Source organism: Malaclemys terrapin, chromosome 10, assembly GCF_027887155.1.
Source record: "Malaclemys terrapin pileata isolate rMalTer1 chromosome 10, rMalTer1.hap1, whole genome shotgun sequence".
NCBI lineage: Eukaryota > Metazoa > Chordata > Testudines > Emydidae > Malaclemys > Malaclemys terrapin.
Window position 1 is genome coordinate 23524382 of NC_071514.1, and position 25949 is coordinate 23550330.

General features: G+C 40.1%; 1 protein-coding gene across 1 annotated transcript in view; it reads right to left on the minus strand.

Moving 5' to 3' along the window:
- Nucleotides 1–268: 268 nt before the first annotated feature.
- ONECUT1 (one cut homeobox 1) overlaps nucleotides 269–25949 on the minus strand; it is a 36951-nt gene continuing 11270 nt past the window's right edge. The window contains exon 2 of the mRNA XM_054043070.1: nucleotides 269–8857. Coding sequence (XP_053899045.1) covers nucleotides 8565–8857 — 293 coding nt within the window. The 3' untranslated portion in view covers nucleotides 269–8564. The remainder of the gene's footprint in view (nucleotides 8858–25949) is intronic.

Below are 25949 nucleotides of genomic sequence, written 5' to 3' on the forward strand. Positions count from 1 at the left end.
TCTAGGCCGATAACCTCCCCAACATGTATCCAGAGGGGAGAAGGTAGTGACCTGTCTCCTTGAGCCACAGTTTCTTCCCTGCTCCTGAGGTGACACAACATTATGTTGCCCCTTTCTATGAGCTGTGTCTTTCTGGCACATACTATCCTGTGAACGATATAACCGCTATTGCACATGAAAGACCCCATTCCTCTCCTGAAGCAAATCTAAGGATTAGATTAGTATGTTGTGATTGTAGATGGAAAAACAAAAGAAGGCAAGAAATGTCTAAATTTAAAGTGCTGGAAAATCCAACCTTTTATTTACTACACTTTTGTGACTACATAAACGCTGAAACATTTTAACACTGAAAAGCATGATGACATCATCACTTGCTTTTTTTTTTTTCTTTTCTTTTTTTTTTTTTGCTTAGCAAACACAGCAGATGATATTGCACGGCATAAAGTGAGAACAGTAGCAAAGCTTAAAAAAAGTAACGTAAAGAAATCTTAACGCAGTACAGGAGATACCCATAAACAAACCAGAATAATGCCTAGTGCATTACACTTGTCGCTATACACAAAATACAGAAGAAGAAGCGCTTGACTAAGAGAGAGAGATTGAGGAAATATTAGCAATCAGCTGTAATTAGGTACAATAATCACTTAGTATGAAATGCAGATGCAACGCATAAACTACTACTGTTTTCTAATTGGCAAACCAAAAATGACAGCAAAGTTGTCTTTTTATCAAAATCTTCTCTTAAGTTTTCATTTTTTTTCTTTTTTTTTCTTTTCTCATTGCTATGGAAGAACTCCCTCTCGCTCTTGGAAGATTTCCTATCTTTACTGATCTTAAACCTGATGATTGTCTTTGGCGCCCTTTTTACATTATGAACAATCAAGCTAACTTGAACATGGAAACTGACTTGCACTGAAAAAAATAGTAAAGGTCAAAGGTGTAGTGAGAATGAAAAAGCAGAAAAAGGAGAGGAAGAGTGGGAAAAGGTTACTAAAAAAAAAATACTCGATCATTTGGGAGCATCTAGGTGAATGAAGGTTGTTTAGCTTGGACTGGACAGTAGACACAAGGGTTATGAAGACAACTACTGAAGCAAGGAAAAGACAATGCTTTAAACTTTATTTTCTTTTAATACTGTTGTTTGGGTCATACTGCAAAACTAAAATGATTCCACAATGATTATGCAATAAATGCAGAACATACCAAGAAAAATCAAAATACTAAACAGAAAACATTTTCTAAATACAGTTCCATCCAGTGTTTAATAGCTACTGTTGGATTAATAGACTACTATGTTGTCTCCTCCTCCATGTGAAACATAACTCATTGCACGGCATTAGTTTATGTATTAAAAGCAGACAATTAGCCAATGCTTACCAATAGACCATTTAATGATCCTGCATTTCAGAGCATCTTTATTGCCCTATTTCAATACTTGAAGTATAAAAATTTATCTAAGAAAGTGTAACTTTTGACCAAAAGCCCCAACCCTCCCTTGTCCTTCCCTCTCTGAACCCTTCAACTATCGCCAAAAACGAAAAGAGTGTACACCTTGAGTTTAACTATTGTGCGTGAAAAGAAAATATTTACACCCATCACAAATCATGTTGGTACATGGCATTTAGTTGAAATAGAATCTATCACTCAGGCAAAATAAAATACAGGTAAATGGCATCGTATATTCTGTGCCATGATGCCACCATCAGCTTTGCAGAATTATCATTGTCATTTCTTTTTTTCTCTCAGTTAAAACTGATTTTGTTCTCTAAAGATGTACAAAGTGATGCCAGGCGTAGGGGAAGTACAGAATACAGTACATGTTTCCAGTTCTAAGGGTGTGGGGGAAATACATTTCTATTCTGTTTTGTTTCTGCTGGCTGACCAAACAGATAGCCATGGGTTGAATTCACCTTGGACAAAGCCTATCCATCCCGTAAGTCTCATTTAGTGACTGGATCAGCCTTATGCTGGGCTTCTGCAGGGCGATGACTTTCTCCTCAAATGTTGAAGGTCCTGATCTGGCAAAGCACTTACGTTCAGATGCACAAAGGTACTTAGGCTCTTAACTTCCATTGTTTAGGACCCTAAATACCTTTGAGGGCCTGGGCCATAAGCCCCAAGTTTGAAAAGCATTGAATCATCCACTTAAATTCTTCCCTCTTAGGAAAGCTCTTAAACCTGTGTTTAAGTGCTTTCCTGAAGCCAGGCCTTGAGCACATGCTTAACTTTAAGAGTGGGAGTAGTCCCATTGCCTTTAATGGGGCTAAATTTGTGTTCAAAGCACAAGGGCTTGCCTGGATTAGAGCCTACACATTTATTTTGCCAGTTTTCTTGAGGATTGAGGGGGAAGAAAAATTCATGTCCCATGAAAATATTTCCATGCTTGATGGAACTGAGAAACTGTCCTGTTCTGCTCCTAAATGCACACCCAATAACAGTGTCTGGCAGACCAGCTGCTCTTAATAGTGGATTCTCAGAGCTCCATTTTGCCCAGCTGAATTCAGTGAAACTTTTCCCATTGACCTCAATGGCAGCAGGAGCCAGCCCTCGGTATATCACCAAGTTGGTGTATTTATCATGTTTGCAGCATCCTCCCCCTGTACTAGCTGAAGCAGTTTTGGTGGGGGAGGGAGAGGAGGAAAGCTTGATGAAGACTGGGTCATGTACTGAAGAGCATTTCCAAATTCAAGTTAGCTTTTCTCCAAAGTTTTACGCCCTCTACTTGCTATACCCGTGCGAATGGCAAATCAAACCAAAAACAAATCAAAGTCTCTCACAAATGCCAGTGCTTTTAAACATTAAACAACTTTTAAGTTCTTTGGATATGCAGGTCTTACCCACAAAATAACCTTCCTAGAAAAAGACAAATAAATTAAAGGAAAAAACACACTAACATTGCCTTTCTGCTTTCTAAGTGACAAAAGTACTACTTTGAAACACTCATTTTGGCATGTACAAGTTTTGTTTGTTTTCTGGGAGGTGGGGGACCTGGCAGTGTTTGTAACACATTGAAGTGCATGCTAAGACAAGTCTGAAGATACACCCTGCAGTCAAGAGAAGCACTCTCCTTCAGTTTATCTCAGCATCAGGAACAAAAAGATTGTAACACAAAGCTTTGGCCATTTTTGAATCTACTATATACAATTTTTTCACTACATAGTCATAAATTAAAGCAGTGATTAAATAAACATATACAAAATGTAATTAAATTAAAAATCACAGCACATTATAGAGAAAAAATAGGAACCCATTTATCACAGCAGAGAATATTTTTTTACCCTGTGAAAAGAACATTGACTAGCAAACACAAAAAGCTTCCTAATTTAAACAAAAGGAATCAAAGCCATATATATATATATATATTCTCCCTTTCTTGCATTCTTTGCAAACAACAATCTTTACCCAACCTTTGAAATATTTCCAGGAATAAGATCTTCCTTGAGTATAACAGAGCAGTTCTGCCAAAAAAATGAAGGGAAAGAAAGAAAGAAACCCAAACAACAACAATAATAATAATAATAATTAATAATAATAATAAAAATACAAACAAAACAACCTCTACAAAATAAATAAGAGTTATAAAACTTTTTTTAAGTAACCTTAACAATTATCAAACTAGTAAGTTCTGCCTTATCACATAAACTCTCTATACAACATAACCCTAACGATTTATTACTATGAGGTATTTGGAGAAATTGGTAAAAGCAATGCACGGCCTGTCTGGGTGGAGGGACTCAAGCTGCTTTCAAGGGGAAAGAAGAAGGAACCTTTGGTTTGTCAGCAAGAAAGTGGAAAAAAACATTTTCCTTTGGTATCAAAGAAAGTTTCATTGCATGGTTGCACGGCAAAAAGCACCACGGTGAAGAATTATTCCTTTTTTTTTCATTAGTGGCCTTTCTAACAGGCTGAGGTATTCAAAGAGTATAAGGTGAGAGATAAAGAGGTCAACAGCGGTTTAACACTTTGGTTCAAGCAAGGCACTCGTCCTATGAGTTTACAAAGTTTGCAACATGTTTGCCTACAGCTTTATTAATTATTATTATTATCATTATCATCAGTATAGCAGTTGTAGTAAGAGTAGTATTCATAAGATTATTATGATTATTATTAAGAATGCAGACAAGTTTACACACTGAGTGAAGGTTGAGGAAGGGGGATGGTGGAGGGTATTTAAGAAGGAGAATGAGTTCCCTTTACAGACCAAGGCCGTGCATGAAAAATCTTTGGTATTCTTTGGTATCATCAATGTGATTAAAATCACCAATGGAAATCGAGTGAGGTAGCGTCTTTGGTTCACACTATAAATAGTAGATCTTTACACACTTTTTTTTTTAAACACATGGAAGTAGCTATTCCTTACCTTTTGCTTCTTTGTCGTTAGGAAATAGTTACCAAATGTATTGTAAAGCTAACCACACCACAATAATAAACCAGAAGGCCAAGCAAAGTCTCAAAATTAGCCTCTGGGCCTTTGAATGCACCCTAAACACAGCTAGATAGAAAAAGGATAAGTGCTTTCTCTTTGTTTGCTAAATGCATAGTTTTCATCCTTATGTACAAAGAAGGAGGAAGAGGAGGAGGAGAAGAGAAAGAGAAGGAGGAGGAAGTACCACCTTTCCTGGGAAAAAATACCTTTTTCACAACTCGGGCGAGGAGAAGTGTCCTAGGACTCTTTGGTATAACAAGGTCAGCCATGTTTTCTTGCCCTCCAAGGACAGGTAGTCCCCTTTGGGCAGAATGCCCACTGATGTTGAAGCCTGATTCTGAAGTCCTTCTCAGGGCCTGACCCTGCTCACAATAAGCCGAATGGTGAACCTCTTGAACACTGAGTAGCACATAACTCCAGAAGCAATCCCAATGAATTCAACAGACTACTCATGGAGTAAGATTCCACTCAACATGGGTAAGCATGGTGAAATCTGGTGCATTGAGGTCAACTGGAATTTTGCCATTGACTTCAAAATGAGCAGGACTGAGACGCTAGGCAACAACCCTCATTGTAGGTGTTTTCATTTTACTTTTGCTTTTACCCTGAGTAAGGACAGTAGGATGAGGCCCTTGGACAGCAATATGGGAGCCAAAAAAGTAGCAGTGTTGTTTTTTTTCTGGAAATCTGATAATGCAGTTTATGATGTGGATGGATTAAAACTTTCAACCTTTTTGACACCCCCTCTCTTGGGTCATTATGGTAATTTTTGGATGCACTTCAGGAACTGAGTGCATATTCCTAATCTGCAATATCTGTTTAACTAAACTTTGATTTTAGTCCAATTTCTTGATGTTTCCAAACTTTTTCCACTTTGCTTCCTTTCAGAACTGTTTCGTGTCATTCTTAGGTCTTGAGCCAGTGGCTCAGTGGTAATTTTTGAGTCTAATACTAACTTCCATTCTTCCAGGAAATCTTTGGGTGAAATCTTGACCCCCACTGAAGTCAGTAGCAAGACTCCCATTGACTTCAGTGGGGCCAGGCTTTTATCCTTTGTGTAGAAGTTTAAGCGCAACGTTGGGGGAAAAAATCACCTTCATGGATGACCATTACTAAAGACAAGAAATAATAAGAATCTGGGTGCACCAAATGATCTACTGTCTATGCTTCAGTCAGTGCAATGGAGCAGTATCCTGAGGGATAAAATAACTTTATAATCAGGATGAAGGTTTCCATATTTATTTTGCTTCATATTTAGAAACCAACTAAAGAGAAGTGTGTGTTCTCTATATATTCAAAGTGTGATTAGCATATTGCTTACAGGAAGGGTGACTTTGTTCTTAATGGCTTATAAAAACAAAAGGTTAAAACATGTTTAAACAGATGTAAGAAAACCACTTTTAGGCTTTAACTTGTGCATCAATGTGTGTGTGTGTATGTGTGTGTGTGTGTGTGTATACATAGCAAGAGATCCTGAAATTGCATATTGGGTGTAAATTCAATGCTGGTATGAAAGTTATCTTTGGTTTCAGCAAATAGTCTCAAGACACATTACAATGGAAATACTAAAAAATGTGGTAATGTACTTTGAATTTCCCTGCATTTTTAAATTCTCAAGTTTTAAATAAATAAGGCTTTCTTTCTAAACTATAAGTAAGTTACAAAGCAGTGTTTTCCTGGAGAAAGCAAAATGTTAATTATGGTTGTCCTCTTCAATATTATATTAATGAAACTGCATTTATAAGATCCCTTAAATGTGAGGTTATGTCTTCCTATTAATTTTTCCACTTCAATAATGTCTAGTTGGGAACAGAGCTTTTTAAAAGAAACCGTGCTAGAATTTAAGGTAAACTAGAGACTCTAATATTCATGGAACACATTTCATTAGACAATTGCATTGTCAGTTTTTTAAAATGAGTTTAACATAGGAAAAATTTTGAGAAATATTTAGTGACAAACATCCTGTTCTCATTTAACATTGTTTTAATAAGGAGATATTTCAGTTGTGTTTTAAAATACCTATTTGTAATTATAACTAGATAGCCTGAAACTTGACCAAACATGGTTAACTTGGGAAACAGATGGTGCTGCAAAGTTGCATAATTTCTTAGTCTTTAGCATTTTATTTGGACTTTATCACAAGAAAATAGAACCTGCCATGATAACATATGTTGGATTCTAGTTTACCTTGATTTTTTTTTAAGCTACAGGTATAAGAAAGATTTCAGATTTCTTATCCTAGCAATGGGACATATACCTGCATATTTGCTCACTTTAGAATTTGGTATGTTTAGGAGATTTGCTACAGTAATTTGAAATACCAGTTAGAGATCTAACAGGCACATGTAAAATCTTTTCCCCTCTAACTAGAATTTTATATGCAGATGTTGCACTGCTTTCTTTTTGATTTTATCACAATAAGAATGGAACAATTTCATTTCTCTGAAAGTTCTGTTAGCAACAGAGCACTTAAAGCTTTTCAACTATAAATTGTAAACTATTTCATGCATTTTCCTGGTTAACAGACATGCAAGAAAGAATGTACTGGAATAAAAACTTAACCTAGTAAGCAGGTACAAACCCACAAAACAAAAGGCCATATCCCGCTCTTATAGAGCTCCATAGAAGTTTTGCTATTGACCTCAAGATGTGCCCCGCACCCTAAAAAAAAGAAAGAAAAAAAAAAGCACAAACGTAATCTTCTTGGAGCTGCTCCCACTGAAGTCAACAGGAGTTTTGCCATAATCTTCAATGGAAAAAGAATTTGGTCCCAAAAGCACATTCCTCCATGTCTCCTTCTACTCCTTTTCTCATTAATGGCCTTTTTATCCATAGACTTCAATGTCAATGGGGCAGAATTGGACGCTGTAAATTTATTCATATTTTTAATTTTTGTGTACAAAATAAATTAAATAGAATGGAATATAATGTTTGGAATCTAGATGATATTGCTGGCTGGGAGATGTACATAAAATACATTGGTAGGGAAAGATGGTCTTTTGACACCCTTCAAGCAGATGACCCTTCAGCAATGTCAGCCAGGAACAGTGTAATAAAGGTATGCATACATGGCAAATATCACATCAGCCATACACACAGCTGTAAAGCCACATCCTGCTCCTATTGAAGCCAATGGCAAAACCCACTGACTTCAGTGAAAGCAGGATCCCACTATCAGCATCTGTGCTCTGACACTGTGACATTAGCTGCTACTCCTAAAATGACATTCTTTCTTGCCAGTCTTGGAAACAAATATTAAAGTGGTTTAGTAATTGCAAATAACAGTCTTGATTACAGGTTTTAAGTGTTATACAGTTAGATTAGTTTATACCTATAACTCTACATAGTATTTTGTGTAAAAATAGCTTTGGAATATTAAAATCATTGCAATAAAATACCTGCAATATAATATTAAATGTATTCTTTGGTAGCTAGTCGATTTTTTTAATGGATGGAATATTATTTCACTTTTTTTTAAATCTGAACATTCCTTAACAAACAAAGAGAATGCACTGGTTTAGGTATCATTCAAAATTTCTTTGCCTAGTTTGAACTTGTTTCCAGGTGTTGCACTAGTGAAGTTCAAACGATAAAATAGCAAAAATCACACTACCGTTCAATGAATTCAGACGACTCCATGCTATGTTGGTTGTGCTATGGCACAACCCTTTCTGAAGACGAGCCCTGACTAAGTCCCTAACCACTGGTGTGTACACAGTACGGATACACCATACACCTTCATGGCAATATCTGTGGAAATGAAGAGCCATATCTGAAAAGATGTCCATTCAATGACAAGAAATCACTATGCTCCAAACCACTGAACAAGCCAAATACGGTGAAAATGATCATGGATGAAGGTGTAAGACCAGTGGTTTCTTTCGTTTCTCTCTGTTTTTTTGTTTTGTTTCTTTTCTTTTTTTTTTTTTTTTTTTGCAAGTCGTCGTCCTACTAAAGTGTGTATCTCAGAACAAAGTCAAAATGCAGGTGAAATAAGTCTTTGGTTTCTTTGGACTTATAAATAACTTTTTTTTTTCAAATAGTTCTAAGTATAAACCTGCTATCTTGAGGTCCTGGTCTTTATTTGTTTATTTATTTTTAAAGCTTTTCCACCGAGGTTTAGTTCGTGGTTACTCCTTCATGCTTTGGTACAAGTGCTTGATGAAGATGATGAATTGCCTGAATTGGAGCTGCCCTCGTCTTGCCACTTATCCAGACTCCTCCTCCGTGCATTCATGAAAAAGTTGCTGACGGTGCTCAGCTCCAACCCTAGCTGCTGGGAAATGGTGATTTGTAATTCTTTGGATGGACGCTTATTTTCCTTGAATATTGCATGTAGAGTTCGACGCTGGACATCCGTGAAGACCAACCGAGGCTTTTTGGGTGTATTCCCTCTATCTTTCCCATGTTCTTGTTCTTTCCTCTTGCATGCTGCAATAAAACACAGGGGATGTTAGAGTTCGGACTGAGAGAGCATCGGAGAAGATGCTGCTAATGCAGTAAACAAGTTGGAAATAACATTCATTTCATCTTAGATCTTCCCAAATTTAGGGATGATGTCTAAGTTTGGGTAAGTCAGATCCTTCTTCAGTCAGCCCCTCTTGGACCTACCTATATTCACTTATGTGTATATAAGTGAGTTTGTGTTGGTGTAATTTACATGCTGAACAGCTAGATGACAATACAGGAAGGTGTAGGATAGAGGAGGGTATGGCATTCTTTCATGAATTTGTACATTCTTACATCCACCCACCAGTTGATTTTCTTCACGACTCATTTCACTCATCTCTTATGGCCCTTTGGAGTGTGACTTGCATTACTTTATATTCCCAAAGACTCCCTTACACTCAGACTCGGTGGGTCAAATTCAAAGATGATGTGTAAGGTTTGGAGTGAGGTGTAGCTTGCAGGTTGGTCAGTGGATGTGAGTCAAAGTAAGTCTCAGGAAGTCAGAGTCTAATTAAGTTTAATGGACTTTTGAGGGACTCAAAGTTGGTGTACCATACATATTGAGGGACCTAGTATATTATACTAGTTTAGTCTCCCTTAGGTTCATCTCTGAATTCGACCCATAGAATCCCCCTCCAAGTGGGGAAGGGTGTGGCCTGAGGAAGCCACATCTAGGGGTAGTCCCCGGCAGTCTGGGTCCAGAGCCATGATGCCAGGGAGCTGAGAGGAAGTTGCTGGAGTATGGAATCAGCACAGAGGCACCTCACAGTTGCCTGACATCCTACAGATCTCTAGGGCTTCATGTTGTGTGAGGGTGGCTTCTCCATTCCATGGAGCAAACATCATCCCCCTGGCAGGACCATAAGAAAGAAACACCAGGAGGAAATCCCCACACATCCTTGACTTCTCCCAGGGAAGGGGTAAACTGGCCTTTTATTCCCCAATAACATCCTGTGAGGGTCACAGATATGCTTGTAACCATGTTGACCCAGACTTACTGTCCTCTTTTACTTTGTTGTATAGAGAAAACATCTGAGGAGGGAAAGGCACTCTATAATTGTCTGTTAAAATGCTACAATTGAGGCATTTAACCTTTGTAATGCCCAGTAATGCTGCCTGTATAACTATGTATCATCCCTGTAAGATGAAGTGGAAATGTACTGATTTTTCAAGTCAAACTTTTCCACATTTTTTTAATCTTTCTTTTTTTTGTTGTCAATCCATTTTCTGTAGCATCTTTTAATTGGCAGTGGAACAAAGAACTGAGAGGAAACAGGGTTGTATTACACTCTTGCAGGCCAGATAATTAGATATTTTGAACAAAACAAATGACATTGTGACACCCAGAACAGTGACACAGTAAATCTTGGTTACAACATTTCCATGCAATTCCATCTCTCTTTCCATTCTTGTTTTTTGGTGTTGTTTTGTTCTGTATTTTTAAAGTGAATATAGCGCTTGTGAAAATGCTGTATTGAAAGACCTGGAGATTATCCATTGGACAGAGACAGAAGGGGCATTGGGAATGCAAGCTTCCCTTTCATTCCCCAGCAGTTATGCCTCATTGCTGACCTGGAGGGACCACCTCTAAAGATAAAATTAAAGTTCCTCCTCCATGCCCATTCAGTCCTCATTTCTGCTGAGCTCAGTACCAGCTGTGCTCCTAGTATCCCAGTATGGCCACCCATTCCCTTAGTATTGGACTGAGGGGATCAGATTATTCCACTAAGGCCCCCAGACATCTCGTGTATTGTCACTCACAGCAACCTGTGCATGAGGCAGGGGATAAGGGCATTTCTGTTCTCTCAGCAGTGAAGTTTTTGAAGAAGTTACTTGTCAATATTTATTCCAGTTACAGCATGTTTGCTCGATTATGACACACTAGTTAAATGGACAAAGATTCAAAAATTTATATAGTTGTTTTGAACTAAAAAACCATTTAAAATTCAAACTCCCTGTCCTCTACGACAATATACCATTAATATGTCAAATCTTGTGTTTTTCATTCAAGCAAACCCTCAGTGAAGTTATGCTTTGTATATTAATTAATTAATTCCTGGACAAAAGATGGAGTTGAAGTTGAGAATATATATTGGTAACCTAAGAGTTTAAACACCCTTGCAAGAATGTTATATTATCTATTAACAAAAAATAAAAAGCAAGGAAATTCACAGTAAAGAATAAACTTTAACAAAACCTCAACTATTTGAAAGTATGGAAATTCACAGTAAAGGCATCCAAAGAACTTAAACTGCTGCTGTAACGACCCCAGTGTCCATCCTTACCTTTGCCCTTGTAGTGATGCCCCGAGGGGAGTCAGAGAAACAAACTTTGAGAGAAAATTAAAAACCATTTCATTTTCTCAGAATGCCCCCTCTCTAATCTGTCAATGGCTGCTCAAATTCTGACCTGTGCACAGATGCACTGTTCACCGATGAAATAATCATTTGTTATAATTTGTCCTAATTGGACAAATAGCATTAGAATCACAACAAGACAGACACACAGCAGTAAATACAGAGTTGGTTTATCTGCATATATAAACCTCCTAGTTCTAGGTCAAACAAGTATAGGACAGTCCTCCAGAAATATGAAGAATAGCAGAAAATAAACATGCATTGCGAATCTGCCCTGTAAAGCTTGACATCTTCTTGATCTTTGTGGCTCCACCCCATACAAGTTAAGATTCCTAAATAATTCCCTAGAAAATGGCCCATGATTTGAAAATACCTTGTTCCTGAGGACCTCAGCATCTGCACAAGGCCTGAGGTTCTCAAAACCTATCGCTGCTGAGAACACAGGGATCCAAAAAGTTTAAGGTACTGGGGAGAAAACATAAAATATTAAAATTGTGATTAAAGATCAAATAAACATCTGTCACTTTCCAAATTGTTAGAACATTCTTCTCATGCCCCAGTATAGGCAGCATTTCAATCTGCGAACAAATTGGTTACGCCATTCAAAAGTTGTAAGGGATCTTGGAAGCAGAGCTTAGAACCGAATTCAAAACCCAGCCTTAATTATGGGGCTGCTACCAATGCTTCCAAAATTAATTTAATGATGTTCAGTTTAATTGAAAGTGCCTCGCCTTGGCTCTACACCTATTAAAATGATAAAAAGTGCCTAATGCAGCACAATATTGTAGATTGAATTAGACTGATCACATAATACACCATCAGACCTGCCAACAAAACAATAACCTCATATTTTACCAGCCTCTCCCCACAGATCAATCCCCATCCATGTGCCCAGGAAAAATGGTAGGCTTTGCAGAATGGCAGGATGAGTGAGAAATCCAAAGTGTGATGGATCAGAAAGGGAACATATTCTAGAGCCAGGGAACTCTCGTGAAATCACGTGACAGATACTTCCTAATTTAAGTTGAGAAAAAAACTCTCTGGTGCTTCCACTAATCTCATCAGAGAAGGCAACATTCAGTTGCAGTCCTCTCAGGAAAGTGATATAAACTTTTCTGACATTCTTCCTATTGGAGTAAAGTGTGGTTCTACCCCAAAAAATAAGCCAGTTAAAATGCTCACAGGCTGGATAGTACTTACTGAATGAGCAGCTGTTCGATATCTTGTTTTAGTCTCATTATTCAACGTGTGGCCCCATGCTTTATTTACTGCACGCTAGTCAAACCCTCTCCGGATATTAAATTATTAATTACCTCATGGGCTTTTCTCTGGAGCTTATCACTATAGTATCCAAGCGCTTCACAAATATTAATTTATTTTCACAATACCCCTGGGAGGTGACGGGGAGGTATTATCCCCCTTTTACAGTTGCAGTACTGAGGCACACAGAGATTAAGGTCAAAAGTGTCCACTAATTTTGGGTGCCCATTTTGAGACGTCTAGGACATGATTTTTCAGAGTACTTAGCGTTTTTATTGCACTGTCTAAGTTCAAAGCACAGCTCCCACGGACCTTAGCTGCAGCTGTGAGTGCTCAGCACTTCTGCAAATCAGAACCCAGGGTCTCAATTCAGGTTCTCAGAAAATGAGAAACACGTCATTAGAAATCATCTCTGATGAGTTTGATTTAAGTGACTTGCCCAGAATCACCTAGGAATTCTGTAGCAGAGGCAGTGATAGAATCCAGTTCTCCAGGGCAGCATTCAACTGCCTTGACCATGGACTGTCCTTTCTCTTCCTGCAGTTCCCTGCCTCATTCACTACACACCTTCCAGCATCTGCAATAAATGAGGCTGGTGTTCAAGAAATAACAGGCTCCTTCACTACACATCCCTGATTAATCCCCAGACCACAGTCCATCCTGTGCACTGACTGAGGCAGGGGTCCTGTGGAAAAAATAGTATATGATCATGTAATTAAGGACTGTATCATAATGTATATGCACAAGGAGGCCGAATTAAGGTTGCAAGGGTAACCCGGTTTCTGACATTTCCTACCTTTTGAGTGCTTGACTTTGCAACATTAATCTTTCTTTAAAATGTAGATTTTTGTGTGTAATTTCCTAGGTTTTTTAAAAAAGCAAAATAAAAACACATAAATTGAATCGTGTTGAATTACATTGACTCCTACATGGTTCAGCATCAGAGTTAGAACCTTTAGATCTATAACACAGACCTCTGCTACTTGAGCTAACAGAGTAACTGATAGCAGTAGTAGGTTGTCTCCTCTACGTGGACCTGTACTAGTGAAGAATCAGACACACACTTTGCCAGACTGGTTTCACAGATATCTACTGACAGCAGAGGTATGGTGAGACTCAGAATTTTTGGGTCCAATACCTGTTTCTGGAGGGGAGTATGCTTTAGAGGGCACAAACTTTTCTGCCCCCCTCCCTGAAGTCTGACCCCATGTTCCTTCCAGCCTGACCCTGCCCATGTTCCTTCCAGCCTGACCCTGTGCCAGTCCTGTCTCCCCATCCCACCACAACTACTCATCTCAGAAGGGCCAGATTAACCCATCACAGGGCTCTAGGTAAACATACACTTCTAATGTGAGTGCCACTCACTCAAATTTGGTCTGGCCACACCTCTGTCATGACACAGGGGCAGCCAGGCCAAACCTGAGCGACATTGTGCCTGGCCCTCCTCCCGCCACGAATTTTGGCCCTAGGCATGGGTCCAGTTTGCCTATGCATTAATCTGGCACTGCATCCCAGTTTCCTCTCTGCCCCCAGCTGCTCATCCAGTCTCAGTCTCCCTCCTCAAGCTCCTCATTCCAGCCTCCCCACTCAGGCTCTTTGCCCAGACAATCCCAATATCTTCTCAGCATGGCTTCCCCCACCACAGCCCCAGATCCTTTCCCCAATCTACTTCCTTTCCCTCCCATCCTTGGTGCAGCTTTCATCCCTTCTGCATTTCAGTCAAGCTGATTCGTCCTTTTCCTCTCCACTACCAGGCTGACAGCATGGGGCATCAAGACCATAGAAGTGACAGTCTCTCCACTGTCACTGTCCAGTGCCCAGCATCACAGTGGCCCACAGATGTCCTGCTCTGCAGGGCCCCTGCAGCCCAGGGATGGAGCATGCTCAGTACAGACGGAATCTCAGAGAATTTAGCTGCCAAACTTTAACAATACTCTACTAAGCATGTGTGAACTGACTATTTTTAAAGGCTTTTTTTTAGGTAGTTTTTCACAGGGTTGGCAAAAGGCATATCCCTGCCAGCAGGCCAGCCTCTCTCCACCCCAGCCAAATTTCAAAGACTTGCTACAAAGCATGGGGATGCTAGGGCTTTTCAATTAAAGGGTTGTAAGAATTTTTTTAAACAGGGACAAAACAACATATTTCCTCCTAATCTGATTCTTGGAATCAGCTGAACCAGCTGCTTTTGCTGCAGCTTTAAAAAAAAAAAAACATATTCTGAAGCAGACATCCAGCATAGAGAATTTCATCCTGAATGGTTACTGTTTGGCAAAGTTATAAGCAATTGAAAACAGAGTCTTATAATGGGATGTGTCAACCAACCTTAATCATAGGTGCTGCTATCAGCTTCACCTATAGTATAACTGTCAGCTAAATTTTTATGAGAGGATGCTCTTAATTAATAACATGCATTGTAAATGTAAAGATAGCTATATAATTTCATCTGTTTATATAGGACCCAATACTAGGACTATCTATCTGGTGCATGGAGCCTGCAGCTACAAATATGTCCTCTGAAGCAGCTGTGGAATGGTTAAATCACCATCTAACTCCTCTCCCTTCCCAGAGGTGATCTGCCAGCCAAGGTAAGGAAAAGAGAGGGCCAGGGCTAGACACAGATCTACTCCACATGGGGACTGTCAATGAATTCTCTAGTCCCCATCCATTCGAACCCAAGGAGTGGGTACTATTCTCATCCTTCCCTTCTGCCCTTCCTCCCCTTGCACACTGGGCTGGTATTCCCAGGACAAGTTATCAGCCCAGCGCACAACATGTTTACATGGGCAGGTGCAGCGTATGCATTCTACACTGGTGCATAAACCAATGTCGGGATTTCTAGATGTTTGTATTTCATTTGTGGCATTTTGCTTTAAAATTCAAGACATTTAATTTTAAAAACAATCACATTTTCCAGTTTTGTGCGAAACTGGTTTTTTTGGGAGATCTCACTGCAAAATCATTGGTACCATAGGCAGCTAATGAGAGCTTTGCAGCTTTGACATTAGTGAAATGAACTCATTCCTGGATCTCTTGATCTTTGGGCATCCTGAGAGACTCATCTCTTTTCTCCAACCTTTGAGGGTGTGGACTGAGATATAAGAGGGTGGTCAGATGAGAGGGAGATTTTATATTTTTGTTTGGGTGCAAACTGTAGTTTGCACTCTAACTAGACCAAGCAGGCAAAGGGTGAAATAAAAGGGAACATTGTTATCCCCATTTTACAGAATAGGAACTGAGGTGCATATAGATTAGATGACTTGCCCAAGGTCACACTCTAAATCTGTAGCAGGGCCAGAACCTGAACCCAGAACTCCTGAGTCCCATTCCAGTGCCTTAATCACCAGGTCTTACTTCTTTCCACTTCAGAAATGCAGGAAGAAATCTTAGCCCCACTGACATCAGTGGAAATATCCTAAATCATAAGACAATTTTAAAAGGTGGGTGGACATTTTTTGTCATTACTTTAAAAAATAATTATTTTCTTCTGTATCTTTTGGTGCAAAAGAACGACTGTACACTTTAACTGTACTAAAAAGAAGTCTCCAATGTTTACTGTACAAATCTGAACTCTCATTCATGTCTGTGCAATACCTTGTAAATTCTTGGTATAGCTAGAAAACTACAGCAGGGAAGTTTCATTAGCTGAAACTTCCCTGCTGTCAACTAACAAAGGTCCTGATACAGCAATGCACTTCAGCTTGTGCTTAACTTTAAGCATGTGAGTAATCCCAATTTTATTCAGCAAAGCACTTACATGCTGATACTTTGCCCTGCTGGTGACATTGCTATGACCTTCTTCTAAAGACAAAAATACATAGGCCTTCTTTTTCAGAAATGCAATATGCTATGATGGTCCATGTTTGTCAATAATGTGTCTAAACTTTCAAACTGATTGACCTAAAAAGCACAGTAGAGAACAAATGCATTTAGGCCCCCAATTCAGCTAACTTTAAACATGTGTGCTACTCCCGCCTATTCAGACAAGCATATACTTTAAAAAACTATAACTTCACAAACATTTAGACAATCTAACATGGTCTTCTTGATCTCTTAGGGATAGATCCAACTCCCATGGCAGTCAGGGGAAAGACTGTTATTGACTTCCATGGAAAACAGATTAGGTGAAATTTTCAGAAGTGCTTAAGAGCCTAAATTCCATTTAAAGCAACCTACGTGGTTTAGACACTTTTGAAAATTGTACCCACTTAGTTTGTAAGCTCTTTGGGGCAGGCACTACTCTTATTTTCTGTGCCTTATACAGCACCAAGAACACTGCTAGCACTAACAATAACTAACAGTGATAATGAAAAACAATAATAGGTTTTCCTTAAGACCATTTTCTCTGTTCTATAGCCAATCAATCAATTTTAATAATAAATTGTAGCTCTCAAATTGCCAAAGGACAAATATAGGGCTGGGGATGAAACAAGTACTCCAAAATAAGAAGAACAGGAGTACTTGTGGCACCTTAGAGACTAACAAATTTATTAGAGCATAAGCTTTCGTGGACTACAGCCCTGTGGGGTCTGAAGTGGGCTGTAGTCCACGAAAGCTTATGCTCTAATAAATTTGTTAGTCTCTAAGGTGCCACAAGTACTCCTGTTCTTCTTTTTGCGGATACAGACTAACACGGCTGCTACTCTGAAACCATCCAAAATAAGAGCCTGTCAAAAGTAGGAGTGGAGGATGATTGTTTCCTAACATGAGTGATGGTAAATGGAATCTTTTACCTGTGTGTCACTGGTTGAAATCCAGTCCAAGGTAGTGGAAAGAGGAAGCAGCTGCATCCCTCTCTCTTCTGGGCCAGAGTCCTTTTTCTTTAAGCAGGCAAAGCTAATCACTGAAGTCAGGGCTTGCTTAAAGACTGACACATTAGGCCCTTTCTGGACAACCATCAGGCCTTAGTGTCCTGGATAGTTAATCCTGTACCTTTATGAGCACTATATTTTATGAGTAGCAGAGAATGACACTAGAAATAATTTGGATTCATGTCTTTAACATACACCTACCCAGAAGCAGTTTAAGTTTTTGAGTTGTCTGACTGGTACAAACAAGACAGATCCTGAATTCACAAAAATGCTTTCAATTTAAAACCACTGGGATGCTGCACTTTTGTAGATGATCACGCTACGATTGTATCTCTCTATCACAATGTTGGCATGTGTAGCATAGCTGGCCATTTCCCCATGTCATCCAATAAAAAGAACCGTGCCTTTTGTTTCTAGCATTGCCTGCAGCTGAGTGATACCCCTTGAGCTGCCATTTGAAAGATTCTGAAAAAAGCCTGTTTAAGAAAAAGGCAAAGCAGAATATAGAAAGCAAGTCACTTTGACTCCAACACTCTGTGTGTGTAGCTAGGACAATGTAATATTATCAGCGTCACAAGGAGACTTATAAATCCACGGCTGAACTGTGGCCTCTTCTAGTCACTTCCATCTTTCTCTGCCCTGAGCAACAGATAGTTTTGTCACTTGCAATTCTCCTGATTCAGTCCATCCATCTATTTTTGTCTCCTTTGTTCCTTCTAAGTTGCCTTGGGGATTTGACTGACTTAACTTGCCAAGTTTGGTACCTCTTATTAAGGCCCAATTGCCTGTGAGTGGTACAGAACTTCCTGCTGCACCTACTGCTCACTAGAATGGGAGCATTACACCATTTGTCAATGCTCTTTTAAGCTCCCTTTTAAACAAGGAGTTGGGCTGATTGTACCCCACACAATGGGACCAACCCTGGTCCCATTGAGGTAAATGGCAAAGCGCCTATTGACTTCAGTGGGAGAAGAATCAAGCCCCATATGAAAACTCAGTAATGAGATTTATCTCTCTCAGTTCATGGGATTGGGGGTAGAGAAGTAAATATTTTTTTCCATCTGCACTGGGAACTAAACTTTTCTGTGGGTCCAAAAGCCAAAACTGCAGTAGGTACATGTTGTGCTGACCGCACTGCCCCACTCAGAAGATCATCCCTAAGGGGAAATTTGCCTTTTTAAAGTCTAAGAAAAAACAAAACAGAACTATTTCCTCACTGCCCACTTTCAGGAGCAGTACAATTCTCTCTCTCTTTCTGTTATACCTAAAACATAAACAAAAGTGACAACTTTCCTTCCCTTCTGGATTTTCAACTCCTAAACACAAACACATAAAGACAGAAAATATCAAAAGGAATCTGCCCTCTGCTTCAGAACCGTTATAAAGAAACAACACCATGACTTCCACTCCGCCACAGCTTCTCCTTTTGAAAATTTGGTACTCAGGGTCAAGATGGAGAACAGAAGAAACTATATGGACAAAACTTGTACTGACTTCTGTGAAAGATTTTGAAATCACAGGTGAGCTGCCACTGAAAGAAAAGTTGATCAGCCAATGGCTAAAAATGTTAATGGCAGTGACCGCACTCTTTCAGATATAAAATGGAAAAGTGTCAAGTTCTCAACAACTCAATGAATGGAAGGATTCTGGAAATATTTTCCTACAGAGCTGTGCCCTGATGGATGTAGCACTGAGGGTAATTCTTCCATCTGAGTGCAACACAACATGGATCAAACAGAATTCTATTGCTCAGCTGTTTCTCTTTGAAAAACTCTTGCAGTTCCATCAGTATCATAGCCTGATTCTAGCACATAGCAAATAGAAAAACCAAGACACATTGTTGGTTTATGCTTTGGTGGATTTATTTATTTGTCTGCTTACTTTCTGAGATGTATGTATCAATGCAACTGTAGATAGATGTATGCAGATATACAGCTCCAAATATGGTGATTTCATATATCAATTTTTTTTTTAATTTTGCTAAAAAGTAGAAGTGGACTGGTGGTGGGATATAGTGTCTTTCACCTCAAGGTGATAGGACATGTTTTCAAACCTGGCCCATGTCAATGATGACCACAGATCATTATTGTTTGATGGTTGTTTGTGTTCTATATTAAATAAGGTAGTGGTCTCAGTTCAGTTTCTGGTGGTCAGGTTCACATCACACTAATTTCCATTGTATTTGTCATGTGGTTGCACTAGATATCAATTAGCAGCATGGTTGGAAGTTTCAACAGTATGCTATGGATTGAACGAGCATGAAAACTGAAACTTCCCTATCTACTCTAGATATAATCTTCTTGAAATACCTTTGTGGAGCAAAACTGGGAAGTCTTGCAAGAACTCCCTACTTTGGGATAAGTAATGTGCCGGTACATGGTGCCTTTGATCCTGAAGATTCCAAAGATATTTTTACAAACTATAGCTATGTGCTTTTCTATGCACATTACCCATGACTGTGGAATTCTGCATGATATCCCAGGCTAAGGCCAATAAAATCCTTATCTCACATTAACATGTATTCTGCATATCCTATGGAAAAATTATTTTAGGAATGTTTTCGAGAGTTTTCAAATGTTTTGTTGGAATTAATTTTTCATATTCCTTGGCTTCTAAAGTCAGATCCATTAGTTACCCTGACTTATGTTCATGAAGGCACTCCACATCACAATACCTAGATGCTTAGAAAATCACAGGAACAACACTGCAACTCACAAAGCCTGAGTCAGGCGCCGAGATTCCCTATACGATGAACAGGCTTCTCAGACTGAAAGTCACAAAAGCCATCACGCTAGGTGGAGAGCTGCCTAAGTTAGCCAATGAGAGAGAAGTGTACTAAGGGAGATGCCAATGAGAGAGAAGTGTACTAAGCCCCACCCCCTCACAGAGATAGGCACCTAAGTCCAGGCTGCAGGGAGGCACCTCTCTCTGCTAGCAATTTTCAGCTGTGAACCCATCTCTTGGAGTTAGGCGCCTAAGGTGTGTTGTTGCAAGAAGCTGGTGGGGTGGGGTGGGGGGGGGGCAGAAGACGTTTCTCATAACCTTTAATCTAATGGTTAGAGCACTCTCTGGGATGTGGGAGACCCTGGGCTTAGTTCCGCACTCCACCTGATGAGAAGAAGGGAATTGAACAGGGATTCCTCAATGCTCAGGTGTATGCCATATCCATTGGGCTTTGGGACATTCTGATGTGGGGCTCCTTCAGTCTCTCCAGTTGAAGCTTTTCCACTGTGGATAAATAATTGAAGAGTCACTAGCTGGGTAAGTGCACTAACCACCAGGCTTTAGAGTCATTCTCATGCTTGTACTTTCTCACGCTCAATCTCTCGCCCAATGACTATTTGATTATTTATCCACAGTGCTCACCTCCCAGGTTAAGTACTCTAACCACGGGGCTAAAAGTTATTAGGGAGGGTCTCCTCCATTTTGTCTGAATTTGCCTGAGAGGCCTGATCCAGTAGACATGGTTTGAGCACATCTACTGTACTGGGCCACATGAGAGTTAGGCAGGGAAATGCCTGTTTTCTCCTGTTTGTGAATCACTCTGGTGAGTGGGTGGGAGATAAGCACCAGACACCTAGAGTGAGGCAGCAGTGCACATGTGGAGAGCAGAAACGTAAGCACCTTTTTACTGCAAAAATGCAGGTGCCAAGTGAGTTTAGGTATCTACAGGGCTCGAAGGTGGTTTTGTGAATTGCAATAGAGTCTAAAGTAGGGATTTAGGCACCTAGGTGCCTAAGTCTGGGATATGGGGCCCTAAATACTTTTGTGAATCTAGCCCCGAGTCCAGATCTACAGGTCTTAGATGGAACCACAAACCCCTTTAGATTTACCTTAAATGTCTTTTCTAAACTGAAACATGTCATGATTTTAAAACCCATTATCTTGGGACCATCTGGCGCTAGAAGGGATTGAGCCACATTGTGAAGCTGGGAACAATCTCTTTCCAAAGTTCCTGCTTTTCGCATCATAAAATATCCAGTGACATTTTCATGTCTAGAAAACCCATCGGTAGAGCAGGACTATATCTCTCCCATTGTGGGGGGAGATTTCTTGGAGGAAATTCCACATTTGGACAGAGGAGGAGGAAACATTTCTCTAACAGATTGATTTCTTTAAATGGCATCTATTTTAAGCTGCTTAGGTGTTTGGGGTGTTAAAAATAGTTCCAGCGAATATGAATCAGTAGGCATACTGATGGCAAAGTGGTCAAAGGTGTATGGTAAATTAATTTATCACATGGATATCATCACACAAACATGGAGTGTGAAGAGATAGGAATAGTAATAGAAATACTTGACATTCTCACAGAACTCTTAAAATATAGTGTGTATAAGAACATAATTAGGGGCTTATACGAATCATGTTCATTTAATGCGATTCATTCACCAAGCCAAACATTTCTGTTTGGCCTAAAGCGACAGCCCCAGCCCCTCTGTGCCATTACACATAGTATTAGGGCCACTGGGTCCATGTGGTCGCTGTCCTGGACTTGCCCTATCCCAGTCACATGGCCCTCAGTGGTGTTCAGAAGGACAGAGGAGGCCCTCAAGTGGCTGTCTCTGTCAATGCTCTACTGTGCAGCCCCACCTAGCTTTATGCAAAAGGAGTGCTATGGTAGTGCCTAGACGTACCAAGCAACGTCAGGCCTGCACTTGGGCTAGGCCCATACAAACCAGGACTGGCGCAACCCATTAGGCGACCTAGGCAGTTGCCTAGGGTGCTGCGATTTGGGGGGCGGCAACTGCGGCGGTTTTTCGGTGGCGGGACCTTCTGCTGCCTCTGTGGGGTGGGGGTGGGGCGGCATTTCAGGGCGGGACCTTCCACTGCCTAGGGCGGTGGAAAAGCTGGCAGTGCTCCTGGTACAAACGCACCAGGACTCATTCCCAGCTTAGCAGATAAAAGCCTCCCCAGCCCAGTAAAACATTAATGCTGCTTAACACTGTTAACTAAGGAATGTCTCTTTCTCTCCCACACCAGCAGAAGAGTGTATTAATGGTTTTAAAATCATCAGGTACATCCTAAACTACACCATGTTATTTCTTTCCACTCTTGATATAGATCAATCCTGTTTACCTATAAAAACTCAATGATTGTTCAGGTTTATGCTTCCTTTAGAGTTCAGTATTTCACTGTTATTCTATTCCACTCTAGATGTTTGGAAAGTGAGTGCTAGGATATATCCTCCTAATTCATCTCCCACCTGACTCAAATTGGATTCCAGTTTTGCTAACTTTGCTGCTATATCTGAATATCTGAATAAAAGAACTGTTTGAAAGTAAAGCATCTTTCTGTGGGAAATAAGGCAGAATGTCCACAGATTGGCCAGGGAGATTCCAGAGGAGAATCTTAATTGTAAGCATCCCAGTTATAGGCACTGTATGAAAATTAGTGACCTTAATTTGCTTCCACTGCAATAACAAAGTGATCCAGGCTGAGTGGTGCTGACTCAACAGGGCTGGGATTCAGGGGCTTACTCCACGTTGCAATGTTGAGGGATCCTTAACTGCTCCAATGAGCTGACGTCACCCTTACGGAATATGCTGCTAACTGGATTAATACAGGGAAAGGACCTGATTTTCCAGTTACATCATCTAAAGCAAATGTTAACTTTCTTTAGCCGAGTCCTTAGTTAACTGCATTAGCGTGACAAACGCTCCTTAGTCTAGCATAAGTAATTAGAATGTAATCACTTTAACTGCATCTTAATTACCCCAAATGAATTGAAAGGACATTAATAGCAAAGATTAAATTGCCTTAATGAACGGTTCTTGTGACTACATCAATATTTTAATCATGCTCGCCATTCCTATCGCACTAACCAGCTTAGGTAGCTGTTAGCGCTGATGGGCACTAGGTGGCGCCTCTTCCTCATCTGTGGTGTCGAAAGAAGGCAAAGATACAAATACTCAACTCAATCTCTGCCTTAGCTTGAGCAAAAATTGGATATTTAATAATACGATATCTGACTGTTGTAACCATTTCTCTCTGATGTGGGCCTGGCCCCAGTTATTCATGCCTTTGTGACCTCCAGAGTGAAGTACTGAAATATTTAACTCATTCTGAGCATCACATAGGGCAAATATTTCTTATTGGTTAATAAAATTGAATATATTCGTAATATGGATGAATGAACATCTCAGTTTCAAAAAGACTTTTAATTTTGATTTTATTATTATTTTAAAAAGTGGGTAGCTAACAAGTTTCAAGATTAAACAAGATAATCAAGACTCATCATGATAAAATGTAGCTATTTCAGTCTACATGAATTTTAAAGCTCTATGAAGTATCTGTTTTGCTTTTAAAACCTCACAGATTTCATTCAGCATATACAAAGGAGAGCTCTCTTGTAGAAATTATACAAACATTGATATAGGATTTCTGTTGCAACTGTGGTGAAAATGCATTTTATCCACAGTTTCATTGTTGCACAAATATTCATGAAAGTATTTCAAAATGTTTGTCAAGAACATTCAAATCAACAGCTAGAATTTTAAAAAAGTCAGTAATCTTTTAAACCCTCAGAGTATTTCATGTTAACATCACTGTACTTTAAAACTATATACGATCTTAAGGTTCTCTGCAATTTTTTGTAGCAAAATCACTAGAGAATGGAAGTTTGTGTCTTCTTATTAAAAATTTGCTGGCATTACATGTGGTGCACTAATATTTGAAGTTCAGTTTGAAGTGGCAGCAGGTTGGTAGCCCAACAGAAAAAAAATCATTTAAAAAGTTAAATACAACAATCCTTAGGTCATGTAGGCCTTAGCATTATGAGTTAGCCACTAATACTGTGTGTAAAAGTTACTGAACAATAATCAATGTACCCTTAATTTAACATTGTGGGAACATATCCAATTTTAGCATTGAAGTTTTTTATCACTCTAAAATGGGATACAATCAAAACTATTCTTGTTCCTGCAAAATTCTCCTACAAATGATTATTTTGCCATTACACAACCAAAATCAGCTCTCTTATTGGCCAAAAGATGATGCATCTTGGAACAAATCTAGGAAGCATCATTTTAGTTTTATCAAGATATGATATTTGAAAATAAATTTATATTAATTTTAAGTAAGAGTTGACGGTCATAGTTGTAGGGTAACTGCACTGTTTTCTCCTCCGTGGTCCCTCAAGAGCATCCACTAAAAGATGTCTGGCTCCTGGCCATCACCTCCACTGGTTGGAGACCTACATCTCATTCCCTTCTGAAAGGGGTTTTAAAGGCTGCACACCTTCATGATCCACACTGGGATAGCCCTAGCAAGCCAGTCTGTCTAAAAGCCCAATGCCTGTGCTTTGCTTTTACTTCAAGGGCTACAACCACAGTATTTCCTGTGGTTACGTCACAGCTCCTTCTCAGCAAGCACATTTATTCTTAAAGTAAAAGCATTACAACAAAAACATAGAAACAATAAAAGAACCTATCCACATGCTAACCAGCTTACCACAGCACCCCCAATTCCAATATTGGGCTCTGGTAGGTAGGTGTCAGCCCTTCCAACCTCACAACTGGGTTTTCCTCTGGTTACAAGTTCAAATCATTCTTTAGATCAAGAACCAGAACTAAGGCCCCAAGTAAGTTTAAGCTCAGGCTGTTTATCCAAAAGTCCTGTCTTTGTTTGTTGGTCTATGGAGGCTCCAGTCAGAACCAGAATAGGAGAGCCTCCCCAGGAGGTGGTGCCTCCCTGGAGGTGTTATTTGTCTTGATCATCCCCTACTACTTTCCCTTCCTGGAGGAGCTGTGGTAGCCCTTCCCCCATGGAGTGCATACAATTCCTGGCACACAATTATACCCAAACCATCCACACATTTAATACAATATGATCTTGCCAAGATACTGCAGGAAGTTGCCCTCTCTGTCACGTTGACATGTATTGATTTGCTCATAAATAAATCTAGTGGTCATGAAATTGACAGGTTTTGTGATGATGTGGCCCTGGGCATGATGCCACCAGGCCTTTGTGCAACCTGCTACACACAGCTTGGGTAGGCCCCGATCCCAAGCCCACTGAAGACTCCAGTAGGCTTCTGATGAAGCCGCTAGTGCACCTCAGCAATAAGTCCTCCTCTTCAGTCCTAAGCCCACTAATTGTCCCAAAGTATGAGCTGCTTTTGTGACATTTCCCTTCGTGCTTACAATGCTACCTTGGGGATCTGCCAGAGGGCACCTGACAGCTCTGCCCAGGCCAAACCTGTGGGTTCATTCAAATAGGAACGAATAAAGGAACATATAGGAAAGCATTCACTATCTGTGCCTTTTTAGGATCAATCTATGTGAGTATTGAGAGATTCCCTCCCGGTTATCGGACAGCCGTGGTTTGCAAGTGCCCAGCGCTCGATCGCAGCATTGGGACAAATTTCCCTACAGCCCCATGCACCAGTTGGGACCGGAAACACCACTGTCTAGCTAGAGAATTCTCTCTCTCTTTCCCCTTCCTAATGAGTCTCCTATTTGCCTCACCCCCGAACTCATGGTCAAATTCGCACGGCACCAGTAACGCGCTAAGCACCGCTTCCTACCCACTGGTTCTTCAGCCTGTCCCTGCACCCGCCAGCCACTGACAGGCATTGCGGGGTCATGCTCCTGCCGGTGTCACAGCAATGGAAACGCTCTTCCTCCTCCGGAGTGACCATGGCTAGAGCCG